Consider the following 25,754-nt stretch of genomic DNA (forward strand, 5'->3'; position numbering starts at 1 on the left):
AGGGAATTTTAACAACGTATAATACAGCTTTTTAAACAGGGTCACATAGTAAAAATTCAAAAATTAGTACCCATTATGATTCAAAACCAGTCCCTACTTTTCCATTGTACTTCTTTCTGCTCAATTGTTTGGGGCATAATTTAGACACAGTAAAATTCACACTTTTTGATGTACGGTTTAATGCACTTTTAATTAGCATGAAATTTACTTTTAAAATTTAGAGGCAATTGTATCCAGGATTGAAAAGCCTTTTAGAGGTAGACATTTAAATATGCTTTGGTGATTAATAACCCCATTTGGGGCACTCTTGAATGAGCATAAATGAAAAGGAGACAGTTATTCAATTAGCACCATTGTGGCTTAGTTTTTTTTTTTTACCCTCTCAAGAAATCAAAAAGGTTTTGCCAATGAATTAGTCAATGAACTAATGAACCAGTCAATAGTTATCTGCAGTGACCTATTCCAAAGGCATTCTTTTATTGGCTATCTTGATAATTTTGGAAGCAAATAACCACCAAGAACAGACCAGGTGAAAATGGAAATAAAAATAAAATACTTTAAAAAGAAAGGGACCGTAAATCATTTCAAAATTAAAAACCTCTCCCCTTCTGGAGGCTCTTTCTCCTACCTTCAAAACATGCATAAATCTCTTCTCTCTTCAAAAATCTTTAAATGGCTACCATTTCTACTGCCATCCTATTCTATTCCTGCCAAATTTCTATAACTTGGCCAAACCCAGTGACTTTTTTTCAACATTCATTATCCTAAATCCTTAACATTTGGCCTGCACCTCGATACAGAAATTGCCCTTTTAAAACTAACCATGACCTTCTCCTTACCAAATGTAATGAGCTCATTCTCCTTGTCATCTCTGTAGCATTTGAAGTATTCACTACCCACTTCTTTCTGAAACAATCTCTGCTTAGTCTTAGGAGAAACTGTTCTCTGTGTTCTCTCACCTTGGGGCAACTCCCCTCCCTTCCTTTCTTCCAGTTGTGTACTAGACTGAATTCTACGCATATTTTGCTGTCTTCTCCCATGAGCATTTTCAAAAACATTTTCCTCATTTTTTCATGGTTATAGCTACCAGCCTTATGATTTTCAAATATACACCTCCAATCTTAATTGCTTCCCTGAGCTCCAATTCCATAGCTCCAGATGTTTTCTTCAGCTTCCTCCTCTGTTCCTCTTACTATTATTTCTAACATTATCCAGGCTCAAAACCATGAGATCCTGTCTTCCTTCATCACCAAGTACCGATTCATCCTCCTCTGAAATGTTTTCAAGTCCACTCTTACTGCTTTCATCGCCATCAAAGTCCAAGCTCTGGATTCCTGAATGGTCTCCATTCGAGGTCCTTCTGAATCTGCCAGCTGACCTGCCTCCCCACAGACCTCCTCCTTTGCAGTCCCCTGCTCTTCACTGCCTACTGCAACAAAATAAAACTCCTTGGCCTGACTTGCCAGAACTTCTGAAACCTGCCTGTACGGGTATCCCCAGCCATGCTTGCTGCTTCCTTCTTCCCCAAATTCCTTTCTTTTCTATTCAGTCCTTGTTCCTAGTTTATACCTGATCATCTCTATTTCTGAATCTTTAAGAGTGCCTTACTCCTTTATTTATGACTATCCACACCTCCAAGGACTGTTGTCATAGACAACAGGCAAGAGTCTAGAGTCCTTAGGGTGTTTGCCATAGAATTTCAGGAGATAATTGCATGCTTGCCTCTTAAGGTGGATTAGTGTTTTCCCAAAGGGTTATTGACTGTGGAGCCCTAATTATCTACCCTCTGCTCTGCTAAGCAATTTATATATACCATTTCACTTAACCTTCACAACAGTCCTATTAGTTGATTATTAGTGGTGTGAGTTGTGTATTGCTTAGTTTATGAGGCAGTGTTTTAAAAGGAAAGCCATAAAAAAAAATTCTTCCCTTTCTCTTTAAAGATGTGTGTGTGTGAGAGAGAGAGTAATGACAACTTGAAAGAAAATGAGAACAGCAAGTAGTTTCTGTGGCTCAATAATAGATCATTGTTCATTTCAGAACAAAGCAACCACAGTAGTTTTAAGAGCTAAGACCAGTCTCCAACAAAACTAGTGCTGATCTATATGATATTCCTAACACCTTTATATCCCTTTGGTGAGGTTTTTTATGGGGGAGGAAGGGGAAGCCCTGTGCCTGGAGCTCTGTCAGCAGAATTCATGTTGGAATACCCACAGTGTCTCTGCATCTAGGGATGCCCAGAACTGCACCCCTGGAGTATGTGTTGCTGCCCTGGCTTACGTGATCTCCTGAAATCAACCAGCACAGGCTGATAACATATGCTAGGAGAGGGAGACAGAGAGTCTAAAAGAGACACACTCCGGCAGACAGGGAGACCTGTGGAGTCAGATTCGTTGAGAAAGACAGAATGAACTCATTCAGGGAGCTGGAGGTAGCCATATGTATTTGCTGAAAGCTGACACACCATAATTTTTCATCTAGGAATAAAAAAGCATATTTTCTTGAAAGGCAAGAAATTGTTTGGGTTTCAGGCCTTCCTCATCCTGCACATGCAACTAAATGCTGAGTGTCACTAGATGGGTAGATTTTAGGCTGTTCTGCATCATCCTGTAGGCCAGGAGGGTGGGCTCCAGCGCACCTATCCTACCCTTTAGCTCTCCTTCACTGCACACATACACATACACGCACACCTTAACCAGGGCCGTCTCTCCACTTCTATGTTCTATTCTTTGAATTAAGATTTCATATAAGCAGAGAGTGCCTGACTAAGAAAAGTTTGAAAACCACACAGGAGGGTAACCTCTAAGGTCCCTCATTGTTCTAACATTTTACCCAGAATTTTATCCCATATACAAGAAAGCATGAGGACAGGAAGAAAGAAACAGGCAACCTTCTAGCACTTTTCTGCTTCCCCAAACACTACCCACTTTATGCTTGAAATGCTCCAATTAGAGATTTATTCCTTTGGCTCAAAATGTTTCCTCTCACTTTAAATGCAGGTAGTTATAAGGGAACAACACATTCAACCTGTCAGTCGTCTAGCAATCAGATCACATCATTCCCTTGATACGAATGAACTTCTCACATATGTTCCTGAGAGCTGGTTTTAGGAAGAAATGAGAACACTGGTTCCCTGAGAGGGAAGGCAGCTTAGGGAAGGGGACCTAAGCACAGGTGATGTCATTTCACCATGGCTAGTCCGTGGGAAGATTGGAAGTCCCATTGGTAAATAAATAGATCTTTAGCAGCTTTTTGCACACCCATGGATTTGAGGAAGTATTGTCTGAACCTGATGTTTAATTGAGGCATTTCCAGCTTGAAGCATGACCCCCATACCCTGATGCAACAAGGAACACAGTCCAATATGGTTAATTGTTCTTTTCAGCACAAAATCACTCCTTACTTGATTTCATAACCTGAGCAGAGCTTATAATGGGCCATAAATTGCAGGGGAAATGCCAGCTGCTTGGAATCTCTGGGGATTTATCCTCTTCCTCCTGCTTTCAGTTTCTTACCTGGTTAGGCACACACGCACAAAATCTGCTGCATTTTCTGAGAAGTGTTCTGGTAAGGGAGGCATCAGCCCTTGGTGTGCGCCAATGTAAAACATGGCTGCCATCCTATCCATGGAAGCCAGTGGAGGCTTCCCTGTGGCCATCTCAAACACAGTGCAGCCAATGCTCCAGATGTCTGACTTCCGTCCATAGCCAGACTCATTGATGACTTCCGGGGCCATCCAGTATGGAGTCCCATGCATGGACTTAAGCATGTCACTATGGGTGCCATTTAAGCCAGCCCAGGCCAAACGCTTGGCACAGCCAAAGTCAATCAGCTTTATTATTCCAGTTGGCATAAGCATAACATTATTTCCTTTGATATCTCGATGTACCACACAGTTCTTGTGGAGATAAGCAACACCTTGCAGGATTTGTTTCGTGTATTTACAGAACACCATCTCAGGCAATGGCCCAAAACGGTTTATAATACTAGAGATTGAGCCACCAGGAACGAACTCCATGAAAATGCTTACAATGTTCTCCTCCAAGCATGTTCCCAAATAGGCCACGATGTTGACATGTTTCAGTGCTTTGAGCAAATCGACTTCTTCCTGAAGTTTCCGGTATTCTTTTTCAGTAGCTAATTTATCAGAGGTATCCAAAGCCACTTGTTTTACAGCTATTAGCTGTCCTTGGCTAGTAAGACCACAATATACCTAGAAGCAAATCAATACCTTATTATTAAATATAAATGATGAAACTTGTTCACAAAACACCTCGTGTGGCACTTGTCTTTCCCTTCTCCTCCCAGACCCTTGTCTTTCTCTTAGTTGATACATCCCTACTTAAATGCAAAGTCCTTAAGCAACCTGGGTGTTTCAGTGGAGCCAGGGTGTGGATAAGCAGCATAGTGAACATATTTCATAAGGGCTTGGGATCAGGTGTCCAGGGCTGGTTAGCATCCTGGTTTCACCATTCCCCAGCTGTATAACTTTGGGTAAGGTGTATAAACTTTTTGACTTCTTTTTTTCTCATCAGTAAAACTGAGGAAACAGTACTTACCTCACAGGTATCTATGATGAGTACATGAGTTGGTGGTCTTGAAAAGCCCCTCACCAAATAAATAAAATATGGCTATTTCAGTGCTAAAGCTCTAGGAAGAGAGAGGAAGGCAGGTCCTGCGGCAATTCAGCAGTCACCCCTGTCATGCGAGTTCATGTCTTCCCACCTTCTCTCTGATTCCTGAAATGTCCCCACTGGAAACGTAACACATCTTATTCGAGGGGTCAGTTTTTTCTTAACCAATCTGTGTAAGTACTATCTAAAGTGCTAGGACTTTAAATGATCTTTTATGCAATTCACCAAATGTGAGGAATATCTTTTGTTTTGCCACTCAGCAACGATCCTCCCAACTTCTAGCAACATATCTTGAACTGCTGAACAAAGAGACTTCTTTCCCACAGGACTTGGACCTCGAAGAATGAGAGGCTAGAAATACAATGGCCACGGTACCAGCACATGGAGCCTGGGAACGAGAGCCAGAAGGAGAGGTAGAGAGACCAGATCCTGATGACACTGTCTGACCCCTGAAAGCAGCTGTGCCCAGAGCCAGACCTACTCCAGACCCTTCAGTTACATAAAGCAGTGAGCATCCTTTTCCTCAAGCCAGTTTGGGTTGGGTTTCCTGTTACTCCAGCTGAAAGAGTTCTAAGTAAAAGAGTACATGTGGGTGGGGAGGGCATGCAGGAAGATTAGCAAGGAGGGAGGGGTCAAGGAGGAGTGGAGATTTTTTTCTATTTCATCGTGTTTCCCATTTAACTTACTGTGCCGTAGGCTCCCTTCCCAAGGATCTCACCCTTGGTCCACAGGATAGGTTCTTCATACTTTAAACTATTTTCAGAAATTGTCTTCTTTTCATGTGAGTTGAAAAATTTCTCCTCCTTGTCATATATCCCAAACCCATTACTATATCTCTGGAAGAATAAAACAAAAAGAAAAGTCATCATCAAATTCTGAGTCTGTGGGATGGAGAGAAAGGGTGGAGAGTAGAGTTTTCCTTTCTTCTAACTTAGAATCAAGCAGAGTAGGCCAAATATGCACCCCCTAACCAATTACAGAGGAGACCCCTGATCATTAGCCCACCTACAGCTTCCCCAGGACAGCAGCCTCCAATCAAGTTATAACTGAATACTTTTTCCACTAAAAAGCTTCTCTATTCCTCTGCCTGCTTTTGAGTCTCTGCCAAAGGCAAGTGATGGTAGCTGACTCCTTTGCTAGAGTGAGCTCTGGATAAATAGCCTTTGTCTGTTCTTCATTTATTTCCACAACACACACGTACAATCACACACACACGTATATATGTAAGCATATATGCGTACACTTCCATACATGTACACACAAATATACATACACACAGGTGCTCTCTCTTACACACACCTGCACGCGTGCGCACACACACCCCCCCGCATGCATGTGTGCACAGCCCTAACAAGCAAGTCTGGTGGTCAGGACCAGCCGCGATAGATTGAAGATCCCTGGTCCACTAGGCCCTTGCTTCTCTAAGGAGAAGGTGCAGACCAGCTGTATCAGCATCACATGGGAGCTTGTTGGACCTGCAGAATCTCAGGCCCCAGACATACCGAATCGATGTCTACATTTCAACATGATCCCCAGGAGATGTGCTTCCACAGTAAACTTTGAGAGGTCCTGCCCTGAAAGCTGGAAAACGAGTATCTCTTTGTAGAGCTTAGACCATGTTTTCCATCTGGTTGATCAGGACCAAAAATACTATGTTTTGATCTCTATGAGTTCTTTTTTTTTTTTAAGATTAACTATTTCCCTCTCTCAGACTTCAGACAGTACTATAGAGCTACAGTAATCAAGACAGCATGGTATTGGTACAAAAACAGACATATAGATCAATGGAACAGAATAGAGAGCCCAGAAATGAACCCACAAACTTTTGGTCAATTCATCTTCGACAAAGGAGGCAAGAATATACAATGGAATAAAGACAGTCTCTTCAGCAAATGGTGTTGGGAAAACTGGACAGCAGCATGTAAAGCAATGAAACTAGAACACTCCTTTACACCATATACAAAAATAAACTCAAAATGGATCAAAGACTTAAACATAAGAGAAGATACAATAAACCTCCTAGAGGAAAATATAGGCAAAACATTATCTGACATAAATCTCAAAAATGTTCTCCTAGGACAGTCTACCCAAGCAATAGAAATAAAAGCAATAATAAACAAATGGGACCTATGAAACTTACAATCTTCTGCACAGCAAAGGAAACCATAAGTAAAACAAAAAGACAACCTACGGAATGGGAGAAAATTTTTGCAAATGAAACCAACAAAGGCTTGATCTCCAGAATATATAAGCAGCTCATATGACTTAATAAGAAAAAAACAAACAACCCAATCCAGAAATGGGTAGAAGACCTAAATGAGCAATTCTCCAAGGAAGAAATACAGATGATCAATAGGCACATGAAAAAATGCTCAATATCACTAATTACCAGAGAAATGCAAATCAAAACTACAATGAGGTATCACCTCACACCAGTCAGAATCGCCATCATTCAAAAACCCACAAATAACAAATGCTGGAGAGGCTGTGGAGAAAAGGGAACCCTCCTGCACTGCTGGTGGGAACGTAGTTTGGTGCAGCCACTGTGGAAAACAGTATGGAGATTCCTCAAAAGACTAGGAATAGACTTACCATATGACCCAGGAATCCCACTCCTGAGCATATATCCAGAAGGAACCCTACTTCAAAATGACACCTGCACCCCAATGTTCATAGCAGTACTATTTACAATAGCCAAAACATGGATACAAGCCTAAATGTCCATCAACGGATGACTGGATAAAGAAGATGTGGTATATTTATACAATGGAATACTATTCAGCCATAAAAACCAGCAACATAACGCCATTTGCAGCAACATGGATGCTCCTGGAGAATGTCATTCTAAGTGAAGTAACCCAGAAAGAGAAAGAAAAATACCATATGAGATCGCTCATATGTGGAATCTAAAAAAAAAAAAAAAGTATAAATACAAAACAGAAACAGACTGACATAGAATACAAACTTGTGGTTGCCAAGGGGGCGGGGGGTGGGAAGGGATAGACTGGGATTTCAAAATGTAGAATAGATAAACAAGATTATACGGTATAGCACAGGGAAATATAAACAAGATCTTATGGTAGCTCACAGAGGAAAAATGTGACAATGAATATATATATGTTCATGTATAACTGAAAAACTGTGCTCTACACTGGAATTTGACACAACATTGTAAAGTGATTATAAATCAGTAAAAAATGTTTTAAAAAAAAGATTAACTATTTCCTCTATGAGTTCTTAAAAATAAATGATGATGCGGGAGGTATAGCTCAGTGGTAGAGCACATGCTAAGAATGCACAAGGTCCTGAGTTCAATCCCCAGTACCTCCATTAAAAAATTAATAAATACTTTTTAAATTTTAAAAAATAAGTAAACCAAGGAACCCTCCCCCCACACCAGGAAAATACGACGATGGTGATGTAGCGGCATGGTGAAGGTCCTTTACGAATAAGACATCCTACAGGATCACCTGCCTCATGAATGAGCACATGTGCCACCAAAGGGCCCTTTGGGCTCCTCCACCCCAGCCTCTCATGTTTCCATCAAAACTGAAATTTAAGGACTGCTTGGAAATGAAAAAATCACAAAGGTCAGTTTTTGAATCTGCAATTGCAGGGTAGGGTTATGAGCTGATTATATTTACTAGCTTGTTAGCTTTTCTTGAATTTGAAATGGCAGAGTGGTAGACCCATCCCAGATACATCGGCAAGCACACATATACCCCCATCTCCCACCCAAGCCAGGAAGCCTCTCTGAATCACCATCCACCTCCCAGCAGAGACCAAGCTCACCGTGAGGGTAGGGCTGGCCTTTTAGGACAAGGAATATTCCCACTGTGCAGTGACTAAGAGTGTGGGGCTGGAATCAGAATGCCTGTCCCCACTGCTCACTGTGTCACTTTCTACACCTCAGTGTCCTCATCTGCAAAATGGGGACTTGTTATTACCTGTAGTACTTATCTCATAGAGCTGTTATGAATCATATAAAGGAGACAATATGATGCGTCTCACTCGTGTGTTAAGTTCTCAATAAACCTAGCTATGGTATAATTGTTTACCTTGTGTATTCTTCTGATCAGCTATTTAAAAGAATTATTTCTGATCCTGATACAGTATGGTATTACCTGAGTTAATGTTCAATAATGTTTCAGCTAAACCTGCAGTTTCCGTCTTTAGAATCTGAGTAGAACAGGAGGCTAATATACTACAGTGAGAACTCAACAAACAAAACCCAAATACCTGTTGATATTCTCCCCCACCTCCACTCCAGTGCCAAACAAACTTCTAAAAAAAATTTATTCAGGATTGTTGCTTCTGCTTCCTTGAGAGCAATGGCTAAGTCTTGTACCCCACCATGTCTCTAGTTCCTATCCCAATACCAGAAACACAGTAGGCATCAATGACGTTTTTGTGTTAACATAGTGAACAATTTGGGAAACAAATGCTCAAGGGCAGCGAATCTTTGAGAAATGATCATTTCATGTCTTTAGTTTTTTGTAACTAGATTGTGAGCTCCAGGGGGCTGTGCTACCTTCTATCTCACACACCACCTAGAGCCATGTTTTACCCATAATTATCTACCTGTTTAAACAAGTAGTTTTGCTATATTAATGTACTTAAAGTGATTCCATTGTGGCGTCAGGCTAGCTAAATTCTAGAAGTAAGGTGGCACTTCCCACTCCAATGAATCTCTGATTCTAATTATACCAACCTGTATTTTGATGTTTGTTGTCTCTCCGCCTAATTCTTGCATAGTATTTCCTCTCTTACTGAGGACAAGATTTAGGTTTTCGGGATCTGTTTCATCTGCCATTATTTGGCAAGAGTTGTTATCTTTCTCATCAAGAGCCAACAGTTCTGCAGCTAAACAACCTAATAGTTCATCTGTCAATTCTTCATTCTTTACAGAGTCTAGAATCTCTTGGGAAACTGAATCTGCATCATTTAATGTTTTTCCAAATGTCTGATATATAATTGACTTATTAGCTAAATGACCATGATCCAAAGAATGTGCCCAATGTTGATATACTTGGGAAGTTGCACTTTCTTGTTTCTCTTGGAAAGAGAAACTCACAAGTATTTTAGACTTATCTGAAACACTTTCAAACTCTACGTCATTAGTTAAAATTTGGTTGGCATTTATTTTACCAAGAGATGCTGGGTTGTGCTTTTCTTGCAGCATATGGTTGGATCTCTTCTCACTGGGCACCACCCAGCTGTTTTCTGAAAGGACAAGCGGGGTCTGGTGACGGAGCTCTTCAAGATCACGCAGATCTCTGACTCTTGTGGCAAGAACGTGATTGTTGGAAATGTCTCCTTCATCAGCAAACTCTTCCACAGAGAATTCTTCAATAATGGACAGGTCTGAGACAGGAAGGAATTCGTTCTGTTCAGTGGTCTGCTCATGGGTCTGAACCAGGTTCATGGGCTGAACTTCATCTTTGGAGGATAGAAAGTCATTTCCTGAAGGCTTTATCTGCCACTCTGGTTCTGAAATACCATCACCATTTTCAGTGTCTTGTAGGTGGCTACCTACAGCCTTGCAACCCTTTTCTTTAGAAATTAAACTTCTGTGCTTTTGTTTAATGCCAAGCAAAGACTTTGTGGGTTTAATATGTGGTCTTTTCTGAGAAAGTCTTATTCGGCTGCTGCTGCTCCTCTCACTCTGTGCAGACCGACATTTATTAGTGATACATCTGCCCGATGGAGCTGAGTGTATCTCCCGGTAATATTTGTTTTCATGCTGTTCAGCTTCTCGTATGTGACAATAAACAGGAGTCCCAAACATTTCATAGATTCCAGGCCCATTTTCAGTTGAACTGATTTCTTTGAACATGTCACTGTACTTCAGATCTAAGTAATTTAGCCTTGGCTCTGTTGGTTGAGCAGAGAGAGGAACAGAAGTCTTTTTTATTCCTGGATTTTTACAGATGCAAGGGAATGACTGCTTTTTAGGTTTCAGAGCCCAGTAAGTAGACTGCTTCTTTTCTATCTGCGTCATTCTCTTTTGAAACTTAGGTCTGGGGTCCACCAGCCCCAATGCAGGAAAAACTTGAGTTTTTATGCTGGTTTTATGCATGGAAGGCTTCATGGGCCCTTCGATGGAAATCATGAAATTCTGAGGTGTCCTGTTACTGGTCTTGGTCTTTGAATCCAACTTACTTCTATGGGTTTTCGCCTTACGCCTGTCATTTTCTTGGTGTGGGAGTATGTTGAAGCTTCTGTTGTTATGAAGGATTCCCTTTCTTTTTTGGAGGCTTGGTTTGGTTATTGCTGGCTCCTTGGGAATTCCATCTCCAGGGAAAGTGATGTGAATAAGAGGCACCATCCCATTCATTTCTGTTTTGATTGGCTCTGCTGTTGATATTTTTATGTTTGTATCCATGCTGCTCTGATCTTCTGGGAACTTTTCCATAGGGCCATCAGGGACTACACTGGACAAACCTTTAAGAACACTATTCTCTTCTGATATATGGTCTGGCTCGATTGCTTTGCCTTCAGGTGCTGAAGTACTTTTTGAATCAGCTTTATCATTTCTAGTCTCTACACCCTGGCTTAGAGTTATTTCTGAATGCAGGGCTTCTTGGAACTTGATCGGTTTGGTATATCCAACTTCTAAATCTTCTTCATAGTTTCTGGCTACTGAACCCTCTTTCTTTCCTGATGAAAGATACCGAGAGTTCTCTTCTGCTTTTCTCAGTTCATCACCACGGCAGTCAATATCTACTTCCTTATCTGTAGGAAAATTGCCTTCCTTGAAATTCTCAAAGAACACCAAAGACTGTCCTGTTTCAAAGTGAGATATTTCAATGTTGACACATCCTTCTGTCTCCTTGGACTCCCTATTCTCCTCCATCTCTGGGTGTTGTCTCTGATGGTGAGCCTTCCAAAAAGAGCACATGTTTCTAGACCAAAAAGAGCTATCAAAGGACCTGAGAGTCTGATCCACTAACATCTTGAATGGTGCTTCCCTCTGCTTGTTTGATGGTCTAAATTCATCAGGTCGACTAACAGGTTCTGAGAGCTTAGGTATGAAGGATATGAGGCTTGGAATATTTATTTCTGTCTCTTTTTGATCCTTGTGATTTGGGGGGAGTGTAAACAGACCAGATCTCATGGGCAAGAGTGACAGTGGTGGCAGAGGGAACTAAAAGGGAAGAGAGAAAAAGTGAATGAATGCAAAAAGACATATGCATATCATGTTAACTGGTTTAAAGCAATCTGAAGAGATTTTAAGATCTCTTTAGGAAGGCATTTAAAGTACAAAGTTATCCTGGAGATCACAATTTAAAAAACTAAAATCTCATTCCTAGTGTTTTCCTAGGACCAAAGTAAGACAATAGTTTTAAAAACCAATATTAACAAAAATTCATGGATATATATTTAAAATAAAGGCCCTCTAATGTTAACATTAAAAATTTAAGATGAGACATTTTATTTCTATTCTCTTTTCTGTTTACTTTGCATGGAATTGATCTACGATTTTTTAAATCCCCACTTAGAACAGCTTAAAATTGCTATTACATTTACTCTAATGGTGATCAGTAGGTTACAGACTAACTCAGAATTTGTATCTGGAACACAACTACTCCTTCTGGTTTGGCTGAATTGTTTTCATGAGGGTGGCTTAGAAATGCACCACACCATACTGGAGAAAGTTAACACCCTACATGGTTTTTAATTCTCCTCAACCTTCCAGCTATTTTCAAAGTAAGCGAGTTTTTATTATTATCAACCTCTAGAGGTCAGTGTAACTCAGTATATAATATTCAGCTTTTTGGTCAGTTAAGCTATAAACTCTTTAACTTTATACTTTTCATGTGGTCTTTCCCTGTGTATACAGATTTGATACCTAATTATGTCAGAATATTTATAGGCATAGATCACGAGTGGTCATTGAGAGCTATATGTCTAATTTTCATTCTATTGCCACCTATATGTAGGAAGAAAGGAAAAGAAAAGGAAGCTGACACTAGAAACAGGCATTAGAAATAGGTGGGACACATGCTACCTGCTAGTTTTTTTGCCTACATGCCTTTCTTCTCTCTCTGAAAAAATACAGATTCTCCCAGTGCTTAAACACCTCCGTAGTAGAAGTTTGTTTGTTTGTTTTTTTAGGCCAATAAACTCCTTTTCCAACACTAAGCAATACCTATACATTTTCTCAGGCTTATAGGATACAGAAGAGTCAGACAGTTGAGAGAATGGCAAGGATCTTTCCAAATGCTCTACTTACAAATTAGACAACTAGGAAAATCTTTCTACCAGTGGAAAAAGAATTACCTAATTGCTCAATATGTTAAAAGAAGACAAATTAAATATGTGTGAGAGCTACTCACTTCATTATATGGAGAACAGGAAACATCCCAGAAAAAAAATACACGTCAAGTTACAACTTTCCTAGAAATTATTTGCTGCTCTATAAACTATATGTGAGTTGTTGTTCTTCTGAGATATCATTGCCAAGGCTTTTGGCTCTGAGTTCTTTGATAGAATTTGTCTCTAAAAAGATTCTTTGGTTTTAATTCTTAAGTCAAAATGCTCAAACTAACCTTACCTCAATTCTTCGCCTACTATACTTCATATCAGAGGTAGAAAACTCTGTAACAGAAAAATAGTAATAATTAGCTATTGTTAGTAGTAGAGTGACCACAGTCTGCCTTAATAAGCCAGAGCCTAGGGATGGAGTGATCTGGGTGCTGAGATTTGAGGAAAAGTGGTCAAAATGAAGAGTTTTTCCAGGTGTAATCCACATGGAGGTGGATATGGAAGAACTAAACAGAAAAAGTGACTACTGCCACTGAAGGGGGTTGTTGTTCTATATAGAATGTTGTATTTTACATATGCATGTGTTTCATAAATATAAAATTTGCATATATGTACATATTTACTTATATTTATATTCCTTCTGGAAACACAAGACCACTGAAACAGAAAACAGAGCACTTATCACTCACCGGGCATCCTAGCACCAGTTCCCTGCATCCCAACTGCCCACAGGTTGACGCAAGGAGAACCAGATGTTCCCCTGCACAGGCAGTGAGGTTGCACCACAGGAGGAGATCGTGAAATTATGAATCTCAGAGCTTATATAGAGTGTTGGCAGTTTAACCCATCTTTCCCTTCCAAGAGAGACCTTTGCTATGAAATGTAAGCAAATGTCTCCAGGAGAAAGGGGAAATGTGTTTCTGGGTTTTGTTTGTTTGTTTGTTTTTGTTTTGATTTGTTTTGTTTTGTTTTGTTCTTACCTTAAAAAGTAACCCAATAGCTCCTGCCAAAATAAACCTCAATCGTTTTGGAACAATCTACTAACTTCCAAGGCATCTTTGCCATTCGGTCATCTTTTAACCTAAGTCTCCTAGTGCTTTTTGCTCAGAGAGCCCAGACTTGCAGAAATGCGAAAATATTTATGTCTCCCAACTGTTGTTTGGACTCAAACATGAGAGAGCTCATAAATTCTGGAGGAGCAGGGGGAAGGACTAGATGGGATTTCCTAGGTAGAAGGTGTTCTCTTCTTACCAAAACATCAGAATGGTCCCTAAAGCCCCACTCACCACCTCGGCTTAAAGCTGAAGCTAAAAGCTCCAACATGTCCAGGATCAAAGCAGGTGACATAAATGGATGAAGTGGGGAAGGTAGGGAAAGTGGTGAACTGAAATCATGTACCCCGTCTAGAGAGACATCCATTACCCAGTTCTACTTGATGTTGTCCATTCCAGACGGGTAATCTAGCACTGCTGGACCTTCCAGTTGCCAAGAGAGGTCAGAGAGCTGGAGACTTTATGTTAAAGCTCCCCCTGCCCATCTCTGTTTTTTAATACTTTGAAGGTTGACCAAAATATGTCTGTAGGCCTTTTTTTTAGCTATAGGCTGCCATTTTGAAATTTCACTTAGAGAGATCTCTCTAAGATGTACCACAGGTAGAGAAGCCTGTACCACAGATGAAAAATGGTCACCTCAGAAGAGGATCCCAATAGGAAAGGCACGGCATTTCCCTCAGCCACAGCTGGCCAAAGCACCTGCCCCAAATTCTTTACACGTTTATTTAACCAATATTTACTGAGTGCCTCCTGAGTAGCCAACACTGTCCCAGAAGATGGCAATATAATTGTGAACAACAAAGGCAAAATTCTTGCCCTCACAGAGGTTGTACTCTAGAAGTAGAGACTTCCTGCTGAAAAGATATTACAAGTTAATACCAGAAATACAACTGAATATAATTTATAGTTGGGTGTATATGTATAACTCTCTGAGTGAAAAAAAAACTTCCAGATAGTATTATAAATATTTAGATGGATATTATCCAGTGTTGGTAAGGAATGACATGAGATAGGAAGGCACTCTTAAATATTTCTGGTGAGAATGTACAAGTAAGATCTTTCCAGCAGGTAATTTGCCGGTATATATTGAAAGTCTTTTAAAATGTATATAGAATTCTAGTTAAAAGATTGAATGTACACGCTTTTCTCCACTCTTTCCACAGACCTCACCAAAGTGATGGTAAAGGAATATTTAGAAAGGTAAAGAAGAACAACAAGAACCCAGGAGATAAAATGGCATATGAGCAAAGCCAACAGAATTTTGAAGGGTGAAAACCATAGGGATGAGTAACACCTGATTTAGTTGCCAGCTTTCTGTGTTCTGCTCACTGTCTGCAGGAGGGAGAACTCAGCAAGAAATCAGAACCCCAGAAAGGAGCAGGAATTGAAGACACCAGGTACCTCTGAAGGTGGGGATGCAGGTGAGGCTGAAACCAGGGGCTGCTTCAGAGTCTGTATAAGGAGTAGGTTCCAGATGCCCTGTCCTACCCTACTAGTCAGGAGTTGCTCTTCTCCATTTCTGGCTGGAAGTTAATTCTCTGGAGAGCTTGAAACAAAGACGCTGAGGAGCTAGGTGTGGCTGAGAGCAGATACAGGATGCTGGAGTGGAAATATGAGGATAAATGAAAGCCATCACACTGACATGTGACACTCCAGGCTTATAACCTACAGGCAAGAGCTTGGATTCTCCTCCTCTCAGGAAAACTAGTCAAGAGAAATCTATGCACACTGACACTTGGAAAATGAATCCCTCACCCAACTGTCCAGGTCTCTGCCCATTCCCCAAGCTCCCTTCGTGCTTTTTAGTCTGCCTTTCTTAAATGCAAATGGATCACCGAGGATCAACTGATATACAGGAATTGCCTCAATGTGAAAATACCGAGAACAAAATAAACACAAAGAAAAGAGATCAGAGGAAATAGAGACACTGAAAAACTACCATTAATATACTCCATGAACCTTTTTCAGAAAGCTACTGGATAACGTACCCTCCTAAACTGAGGGCATAAACCAAGGGAGAGGAAACCAGGTACCCAGTACACAGGGGTCCAACACAGCAGGGGAGTCAAGGGCATTTTCAGGATAACAGTGAGGAACTCCCAGAGAGGCAGTGGGTCAGGAGGTCCAAAGACCAAGTCACACAGAATGAAACAGGAAGGCAGAGCGTTCCAGGAGCAAGGTCCCCAAAACAAGACAAACCAATGGATTACCTGGTGTGCAGTTGCCTGTCTTGAGGTGCATCTCACAGGTTCATCAGACAGGATGGGGATGAATTAGTGACAGATATAGAGAAAGTAAGCAAATGGTGAAATGAGGCAGGTATTAAAGCCAGGATAAATATAATGTTGCAAAAGAAAAGCAATGTGATCCCAGCGCACGCTGGGGCTCAGCTGTGAATGATATTTTACCTAGTCATAATAAGGGAGGCAGTGAATATCGATGTTTTTTTAAAGCAGAAAGATTTCAAAGATTGTCTGTGTGTGCAGAGAGAATGTAAAACTGTCACATCCTAATAGATAATGTCTAAGTGAAACAATCAAGGAATATAGTTATAAATATGTTATTTAGATATGTGGAATTACATTCTGAAAGAAACCGTCTTGCAATAGTATTTGTACTTCGTATTTCTTACTTTTTCTCTTCCTCATATGTCTTTTCTGAATTTTTCTTAATTAATATATGTTGATTGTCTCAACTTTAAAATTGCATTTAAACAATTTTTTTTTTTAAAAAAGGGAACAAATACCTGCCTGGTAAACCCAATTGACTTTTTCAGGTAAGATTGAAACACCTGTAGAGTAGCTCTCATCACAGAATACTGACCTAACCCAGGTTGTTCTTGCCTGGATGTGCTACTTTAGTTACATCTTCCAGATTCTCCATGATTTGACCACAAGAGGATATTTCCATGATGTCCAATTCAGTCTCTCCATCCATCCTTCCTCCAGTCTGTACCTGTACCAGCCACCCCTCCTTTTCTCTAAACTTACCTCCACTACAAGACTGCATTTGTTTATCCTTTCTTTCCCTCCTAACTAACGTGGGACACATAGTGGGAGATGTGGGTTTAAGACACACATGGCAGGTGCTTAAGCACATTGGCTTCAGAGACAGGTTGTCCAGGTTTGAACCCAGCCTCTGTAACCCGCTAGCTACGTGCCCTGGGGATGCACTTAGCTGCCCTAAGACCTCAGTTTCCTCATTTCTAAAACAAGTAAGCTAATATTACCTATATCAGTGAAGATTTGTCCCTTGAAGCAATAGGCACTCAATATATGGTTATTGCTGCTGTTGTTATTAATTCAAGATACATTTTTAAATAGTTGTGTGCCACATCTGGTGGGAGGTACTTGGAGGTGCCATGGTTTTGGCCTTTGTGATCTGGTGAAGACCAGCACATAGAAACATAATGACAGTTCAGCATGATGAGTGTTACGTTGTGGATGTGGTCAGGATCCTATGGGAGTCCAAGGGAAAGGCGACTCACCCCATCTTGGGGAAGTTCAGGAAGACTTCCCAGAGGACTGGGTATCTAAGGTGACACGGGGGCTTCAAGGGAGAGAAGAATGGGGAGTTAAAGTTTAATGGGTCCAGAGCTTCAGTTTTGCAAAATGAAAAAGTTATGGGGATAGATAATGTTGATAGTTGCAAAAGATAGTTAAAAATGGTGTAAGTAGTAAATATAATGTTATATATGTTTTACACAATAAATCTAAAACTTTTAATTAAAAAAAAACACTGCTTCACCTAAATTTCATTTAAGCTCTATCCTTCCCCCCAAAACCTATAATAATAATTCTAATTTTTCCTTTGTTTGGTGAGATGCTTCACATTTCCTCTGCTGTGCAATGTCCCTCATTGAAATAAGCCAGTAAACGCAAGTTTAGGGACCCCAGGTTTGTCCCTAGTGGTCTTGGCCAATTGATTTAGGACAGTGGTAAGCAGATAGCACGGTCAGCAGTGCCCTAAGGGGAGACGCTGGCATCAGTGCTGCTACCTGTTAATAAGTATTGGGCTAGATAGAACAGCTAACTCAAGTCTTGGAAGAGAGCATCCTCAATGTAAGCCCCCGAAAACCCCACAGATAATAATTAACCAAATATGAGTTCCCTGTAAAGATTTTCAAATGCTCAAGAAAAAAGGTGAATATTTATTCACCGAAGAATGAAGAAATCACTGTATACTTAAATGAACTCACCTTCAGATTTTCTTTGCTGCCTCTTCAGAAAGTGAGGAATGTCTTCTCTGGCTACAGACTTGGAGATGTTTGGTTCTAAGCAAAGTCTGGGCAACAAAAAGCCCAAGTTCACATTGCAGAGCTCCTTGGAAGTTTCCTCTTTATGCAGAAGTACAGGCTGTGTGGTCACCGTCTTTGTCCTAGAGCTCACCATCTCGGTCTCACTCGGAAGGGAAACAGAATGTGCTTGTGCCCATTCCTGATGCACTGAGGTTATCTGACTAAAAGTGGGAGAAGATGGTCTGATTTACAAGTCACTCCCCCTGTCTGCTGGACCTCTAGTTCACAGGCCAGACTGACATCACTGGAGGACTGTCTGAAGGACTATTTCCAAATAGTGCTGCTGCTGAGCAGAATGGCTATATTCCTGAAAGGACCAGACCCCTCCACCCTCTGACTTGCTCCCCATCTCATCTGCCCTCTGCCCCTGGAACTTGAGTTTTCCCAGTCCCTGCTTCCTCGAGCAGAGAAATCAGAGGGGCAAAAGGCAGGCATAGGGGATGCAACCTTTTACTTCTCCAAAGGTAAGCACCAGTCCAGTGCTTCTCAAACTATCTTTGGTGAAGAATCAGAGTTTCCATTCCATTGTGAACTGAAACTTTTACAAGATGTAATCATCATAAATGACTATAAAAATGAAAAGAAAATCAAAAACATGAAAATAAGCCCCAGTTTTTTCACTGTCAGGTCAATGAACATAAAATTACTTTGTCCAATTGCTATACCACTTCTTAGAGGTTTAAATCTCCAAGTTCTGTACTGCCCCCACCCTGAACGGGTGGGTAACAGAAGGACAGCAGAACTCTGATTTTGGGTAGCGCTGCTGCAGGGTCAGCACACTGTGGCCCTCAGCCCAAATACAGCCTCCACTCTGTCTTGGTAGTTTGACTGGATCACACCACTTGTTTACATATCATCTACGGTGGCATTCAAGCTGCAGCTGCAGAGCTGAATCATTGCAACAGAGGACCACATGGCCCACAAAGCCTAAAATACTTATTATCTGACTCTTGCCACAATAAAACTTATTATGACTCCTGCTTTTGGGTGTTTTGGGGGGGTTGAATTACTAAAAATGTGCCCCACAAGTATATACTTCAATTCCTAGCTAACCTTTCAAAGAATATTCCTTACTTGTTTTCTTGTAAGTCTTCTTGGCTCATTTCCTGGGGATGACTGACATCTCTTGGAAAAGTAACAATAATCTCAACACCTATAGAAACAGATACAATAGTAGGAGGAAGAAGAAAGTAATGAATTCCAGTGGTAACTGGGAATGGAATATTTTCTTTTCGGTAATTTGGCTTACCTGTTCTTGATGATTACGGAATGGATTTTAACCAGGGACTGAGGGTTAGCTGTCTTTGTATGTTTTCCTGTCCTAAATAAATGCTTGCTTAAAGAGCAAAAAACATTGTAGAACAAAACTTTCCAGAAATAATAAAATTTTAGGATGAGCAGTGTTTTCTCCCTTGGTGGAGAACACAAGTCTCCTTCTGTCAAGTGTAACTGATGTCCCCTACTTCACAGGACTGTTGTGAGAATTAAATGAGATCATTTATGCTGCCCCGTGGAAACTTGCTTATGTTTGTAATTTGATCATCTCTTATCTGATTCCAGGGAATGACTCCCAGTATAACTCTTAAGACAGTAAGTTCCAGCTTATAGAATTGATGCTTGCTTACAATATAACACGGTAAACACATTTTCAACAAAAACTAGTGTGAACCATAACCACAACTGCCTGTCCTTTAAGGTTTGTTCATCTATTCATTTTTTTTCCACTCAACAGAATTTTAGCAAGTATACGCCACGCCCAACTCTTTCCGCTGAAGATGTAGAAACAAATGAGGCACAGCTGTGGTCCTAGCGGAGCCTATAAATAAGAAAGGAAAGAGCCTAGCCAGGTAAGCATTGTGATGTACGTGTGCAAAAGGTGTGTAGGGGCATAGAGGAGTGTCCTTCCAGGAGGACGAGGTGCTTGTCCCGGTATTCAGTCCCATCCGTGTATTTGTCAGAGCTCTTCATCCCGTCTGCATGTGCTGGAGGAGACATACTTTTAATCAGCCCCACGGATCGAATGCTAGGGAAGTGTAACAGTGAAGATCCAAGCAGGGCGTGAATCAGAGATCTGGGTCCACATCCCTCCTCTGCCACTTCGGGGGTGATCTTGGGAAAGTTCCTTAATAACTGTCATCATCAACATTATCTCCATTAAGATTTTTATTATTTTTAGAGGACTTTGTCTATTTTGTCAAATACATGGGAACCACCATATTGAAAGCATTTTTCTTCTTCAATTTTTATGCCTGTGTTACTTATGAGAGTATTTTTTTTAAAGTAAACGTTTCCAAAAAGAAAAGTATTGTTTGTAGTCTCTAAAAATGAAGTTCCTTGGGATGACTGATTTTTTTTTTAACTGTTAAAATATACTATCACCACACTATTTCTGTAGCACAAAATGAAAGGTTTGGGACTATACTGCTGGGAGTCACTTAGAGGTCATCTGGTCCAAACCCTTCATTTCGGAGATGAAGAAGCTGATAGCCATGTGGCGGTGTGACATGCGCAGGGCCGCTTTTGTGTGGAAAGGAAGATGGATGTCTTTCATACCATTCTTGTAGTCATCCGTGAGGGCAAAATCCCAGCTGATGTGTAAGAGAAACATGCAGCATACATTCTTAATAACTAAACAGTCAGTGAAAAGGATGTTCTAACAAAGACTAGATACAGTTAGTACTTTGCTGTGGAAGTTAGAAAATTGGACAGTGTCTTCATGTGAACATGTTCTTAAGAATGACTGTACTTTTACAATTATTGAGGACTAATAAACCCAGAATGTTTTAAGCAGCTTTAATGCGTTCAAAATCTGCTCATTGGTTGATTTCTTTTTTTAAACCAAGGAACAAAGATATAATAAGCAAGTATAAAAAAGAGCTGCCTTTTTAGAAATTGTGAAAAGTTAATGGCTCCTAAAAGGTGGGGGGAGAAAAAAGATTATAAAATGTACTGATTCTGAAATCGTTGGGAATCACTGTTCTCTATTCTGTCTCTTGAATACTGTGAGTGGACGTGGGAGCCAGTAAACCTACCCAGTGGGCCAGAAAAGAAGTTGCACTGCCACGTGTAAAAATGAAACACTTGCTCCTATCTGAGTACACCTTTCCAGGTAAGAAGATGTAAACTAACCCCACCAGAATATGTTACAGTTGAGAGAAACTAAAAGGCAACATTTAAACATAGCCAGAAACATAATTTCCTTGCAGAAGAGGTACAAATTATGTTCAAAAAAGTCTGAAGATGATTATTAATTTAATATTAAAACTATTATTAAAATGAAAACTTAAAATTGGTATAGCCTAATTCATTCAATGAATAAAAATTATTTTCTCCAGAAAAGTCTTAGTTTCCTATGTTTTCCATGCTTTCCACTTGTTTTGTTTAAATGGATAGGCCTCAAGGTTCAAAATATTTTGATAACCTCTCCATGTTTTATTAATTTCCTAAATCATGAATTTCAGTGGAATTTTTTAAAACTACATTTTCCAGCCTTTTCTGCCACTAGAATTCAGAAAGCTAATTTGAGAGATAGGTTGACATGAGTTACATGAACAAAGATAAGCCTCAGGCATCCTTTGGCTGGTGCTAGGGCAGAGGATGGAGGTTCTAAGATTGACGTGGGAGCAGCTCCCGGTTGTGGCCAAGGCAGTGTGATCTGGGGGTCAGTAGCCAGTTTTTAGACGTAGTTACAAGAATTCTTTCTCGCAACCCAGACTGGGGTCTGTTGTTCTCCTTTGGTTTGTTTTTGTTTTTTTTTTAATTGTCTATGAACTTTCTAATATCTCTAAAAATTTCCTTTTTTTTTTTAACCAAGTAGAGTAGATTCTGTTATCTGCACTTAACAATCCTGATGGACACACACTGTATTAAAAAAAAATTTAAGCCCAGTAATTTCAGGAAACAAGTTTCTTACTCTCATGAAGAGTAACTTTACATGCTCAGTTTCCAGCCTACAAGGTTTGCATCTGATATGTTTTGAGAAAATAGCCGATTGAGGAATGCAAGAAGATTTTTATACTAAGGAAAAGGATGAGGGATTTGGTGGTGGTGGTGGTGAGAGGAGCGTCCAAATTTGTAAATTGTATTTACAAATTTCATACATATTACAAAAGCTCAAAATAAAGCAAATGTGTGCTGCAGGAATACTTAGTTGTTAAAGTCTAAGAGTGATCCAAACATTGTAGAGTATATTTATATTTTAGTTAGTGATGATCCCTTTTTAACAGACTAACACAATGAACAAACAGATATAAACTAAATGATTAAGTGTATATATGTACAACAGAATAAAGAGTCACATGGTATATGCATAAAGTCTTCATTAAGTGTGCAAGCCCTTAAACAGTAACAATTTGGAGTATGTTAGAAACATGTAAATGGAGTGTAAATGGATTTAAAGACATTTAGTGCTATTTAAGATGAACACAATGCACAATAATGCCCCAAACATGTTTATTTCAGACTTTGTGACTTAAAAGAGCAACTAGCTCTACTGAAGACTCTTACTAACTATGAGAAGAAAATTTAGAGACCTAATTGCTTCTTTAGAATGTGTAACCCAAGTTATGAAAGCTTAAAACTTCCAGAGCTTAGTAGAGTCTCTGCGTAAGTATTATGGTTTCTATATGAAAGCCTAAAATATTACAAATCGATTTAAAAAGAGTTATAAGCACCTCAGACGGCAAGTCATCTCCAAATGGAGCAGAATAAACACATTATTTTAACCTCTTGGAATCACTTGAGCTTCTGAGAACTCAGCTTTGAAGTCTTTGAGAGTCAAAGGCAGATCACAAGGACTCTTTGGAAGGGGATCAGGACTTGTTTATTTTAATTAGGTTTTTCAGGCTTCCTGGTGTTAATAATTGCAAATGTTACTGAATTATTCTCCACCCTCAGTCAGGGGAAAGGAGATTCCAAGTGAGTTTGAGAAAAGCAGGACTCCCCAGAAGAGGGCAGCATCACATAAGGGGTCAAAGGAGACAGCAGCTAGGACAGCGCTGCCGCATTCAGGGTGGCTGATGGGGATGAGAAGAAAGACATCCAAGGGGCAGCTTCCCTGGCGTGTTAGAAATGGAAGTAGGAGACCTGCCAGAGAGAGACTGGACCAGTTCAAGTAAACATTTAATTTAAGAAGTTTACAGGCGGATAGATGACAGACAAACGTGATCACTGTGGCAACTACTTTCTGCAGTGAGAATCTGCAGATGCCTTGTGGTCTGTTCAATGCAAGGGTGCTTGTGGGTAGGACAGGATGACATATTTGGAATGGGCATTGTTTGGAAAATTCCAGGCTTATGTCCTCCCAGAATAAAAGACAGAGACTTGGGGGCTTTAGTGCCTTGTACAGTGCCCCTTCTCCCCATCCAGGGAGGACCTGTGTTATAACAGCCAGAGAAATGCTTGGTCCTGGAAGAGGACAGATCCCTGGAGCTGACAAAATACTCTAAGAGGAAAGATATGGGGGAAAGATGTTATCAGACAAAAAAGAAAGAGCAGAGAACAGTGGGCTGAGCTGGAATGGGGTGGAACAAAGAGGTGAGACAGAAGAGAGATGCTCATTTTGGCAGGGCAGGTGGCCAAGACACAGATTCAGATATGGACCAAAGGATAGGGTGATGAGTGGTTTTTCTTTTCCTGTGCGCTTGTCTATGATTTCAAAGTTCTGCACTGAGTGTTACTGAAATTAGGGGGGAAATCCAAATAATGTTATCTTTGTAAACACATCAAAGGGCAGAAGATGGATACCTTCTGTCCTGGGTTGCCAATCGTGTCCATCACCACCTGGCTCTCCTTCTTCACTAGCCAATATGGAATGACTGCAGTCCTCGTCTTGGTCAAACTCCTGAAATATCATAAAACAGAAACTCAGTTGCTCAATGTACTGTTTGGTTGGCAGAGTGAATGTTGATATTTTTCCTAGGCTGAGGTTTCACACTGTGGATGCCTTTTAAATTGGATCAAGTATTTAGGACTAAAATAATGGGAAAGCATTCACTCCTGGAGCACCAGGCTCAGACAGACATGGATGTGATTAATTGCATAATCAAAAACGAAGATGAAAGCTGAAATCACGTAGACACGTAGAAATTCAATATTTTATAGTTTATCATGCCCGCGTCCAGGCTGTTAAGCTGCCACAAATTCCATTTGGGTGGGTAACTGGAAAGAATCCCTTGGCCACAGTCAGTGAACAACCCCAAAGGAACATGGCATTTTCCATAATGCCTCCCTGGGGCATCATTTACAAATGGTGAGGGTGGAAATCCCTTCTCCATATGGAAGATGCAGATATAACCTTAGACTGAAAGGAGGCGGCAAAGCTTATTAAAGTTTTTCAGTATGACAGCTTTCTGATCTAATCATGGCCTGCAACCTCTCAAACTTCCCTTTTACCCTCTAGTGAAAAATCATTACGCTGAAAAACATGGTTGAAAAACAACTTGATTTACGAAAAATACTCCTAACTCCCTAAAGAAGAAATGCTTTCTCATTAGAATTCATTGTTGTTGACAGGTTCCTTCATTAGAAGTTGTTGCTGGTGATTTTGCCCTTTTTAATGTCTAGAACAGTGATAGATACAAGTAGCAGTGAAGATATCCCATCACAACCTGGTTGTTATAGTTAGCTCTCTGGTTTCTGTGATCTGGGTAAAACATCTATTTAAGGAGACTGTTGGATAAAAAGTCTTTGCCCTAAATGCAGATGCCTGTTGGACAAGTGGGTAGCCTTTGTCACAAAGCTTCTGATATTTCATTCATTAATTCCAAAGTCAGCTTAGAAATCATTTCTTTTTGCTTTGTTCATTTTAATTATCACAGTAAAAAAAAAAGAACCTGCCATGTATACTGCCATTAAAATATTTTAGATACTCAATTATAATAACTTAGTTGACATAGTTCACTTTTATGCGTTAGTCCGTGTCTTTTAAAGCATTTTCTACCTCCCAGCAAAGGTTAGGGGCCCTGGTTGTCAATAGCAGATGGGACAGCCTGGATCAGTTCACCTTGACACTAGACTATTATCAATTTCACTGCTTATTCTCTGCATTTCAAAAATTCTACCACCATCTGGCAAATTTCTTCTCCCTCCTATCCAATTACAAAGATGAGAGGACTTACTATTTTTTTAGGATATACAGAAATACAAAAAAAAGTTGTTTGTTTTTTTTTTTTTAAAAAAAGCAGGAGAAAAAATCACCTGCAATCCTACAAACAAAAAGCAAACACTGTTAACATGGAAATGATATTTTCTTTGTTTTTTTCCCAAGTGTTTAAAAATATAATTGCCTTGTATCATTTTGTATCAGGCTTTTTCACTTAAAACAAGTATAAATTACATAGCAATTTACTAAGTAAACATAATTTTAATGGAATTTTATTGGAGGGTCATTACAGTATTTAATAAGCCCCATGGGTCTTATAATATAAGCATATTAGGCAGTTTTTAATTCTTCATTATTACACATAGTGCTGCAAACATCTTTACAAGTAATACCCCAATTTT

The 25,754-nt window shown here is 40.0% G+C and overlaps 1 protein-coding gene across 1 annotated transcript in view; it reads right to left on the reverse strand.

The window, feature by feature from the left end:
- Positions 1-25,754, reverse strand: part of MAP3K19 (mitogen-activated protein kinase kinase kinase 19) — a 42,596-nt gene that overhangs the window by 273 nt on the left and 16,569 nt on the right. Inside the window, exons 6-12 of the mRNA XM_010984051.3 lie at positions 23,997-24,093; positions 19,326-19,404; positions 18,153-18,412; positions 13,192-13,235; positions 9,346-11,781; positions 5,321-5,470; positions 3,516-4,213 (exon numbers count right to left, since the gene is read on the reverse strand). Of these exons, the coding sequence (XP_010982353.3) occupies positions 3,516-4,213; positions 5,321-5,470; positions 9,346-11,781; positions 13,192-13,235; positions 18,153-18,412; positions 19,326-19,404; positions 23,997-24,093 (3,764 nt within the window). The remainder of the gene's footprint in view (positions 1-3,515; positions 4,214-5,320; positions 5,471-9,345; positions 11,782-13,191; positions 13,236-18,152; positions 18,413-19,325; positions 19,405-23,996; positions 24,094-25,754) is intronic.

The sequence above is a fragment of the Camelus dromedarius genome, chromosome 4 (assembly GCF_036321535.1).
Source record: "Camelus dromedarius isolate mCamDro1 chromosome 4, mCamDro1.pat, whole genome shotgun sequence".
In the NCBI taxonomy this organism is placed as follows: Eukaryota; Metazoa; Chordata; class Mammalia; order Artiodactyla; family Camelidae; genus Camelus; species Camelus dromedarius.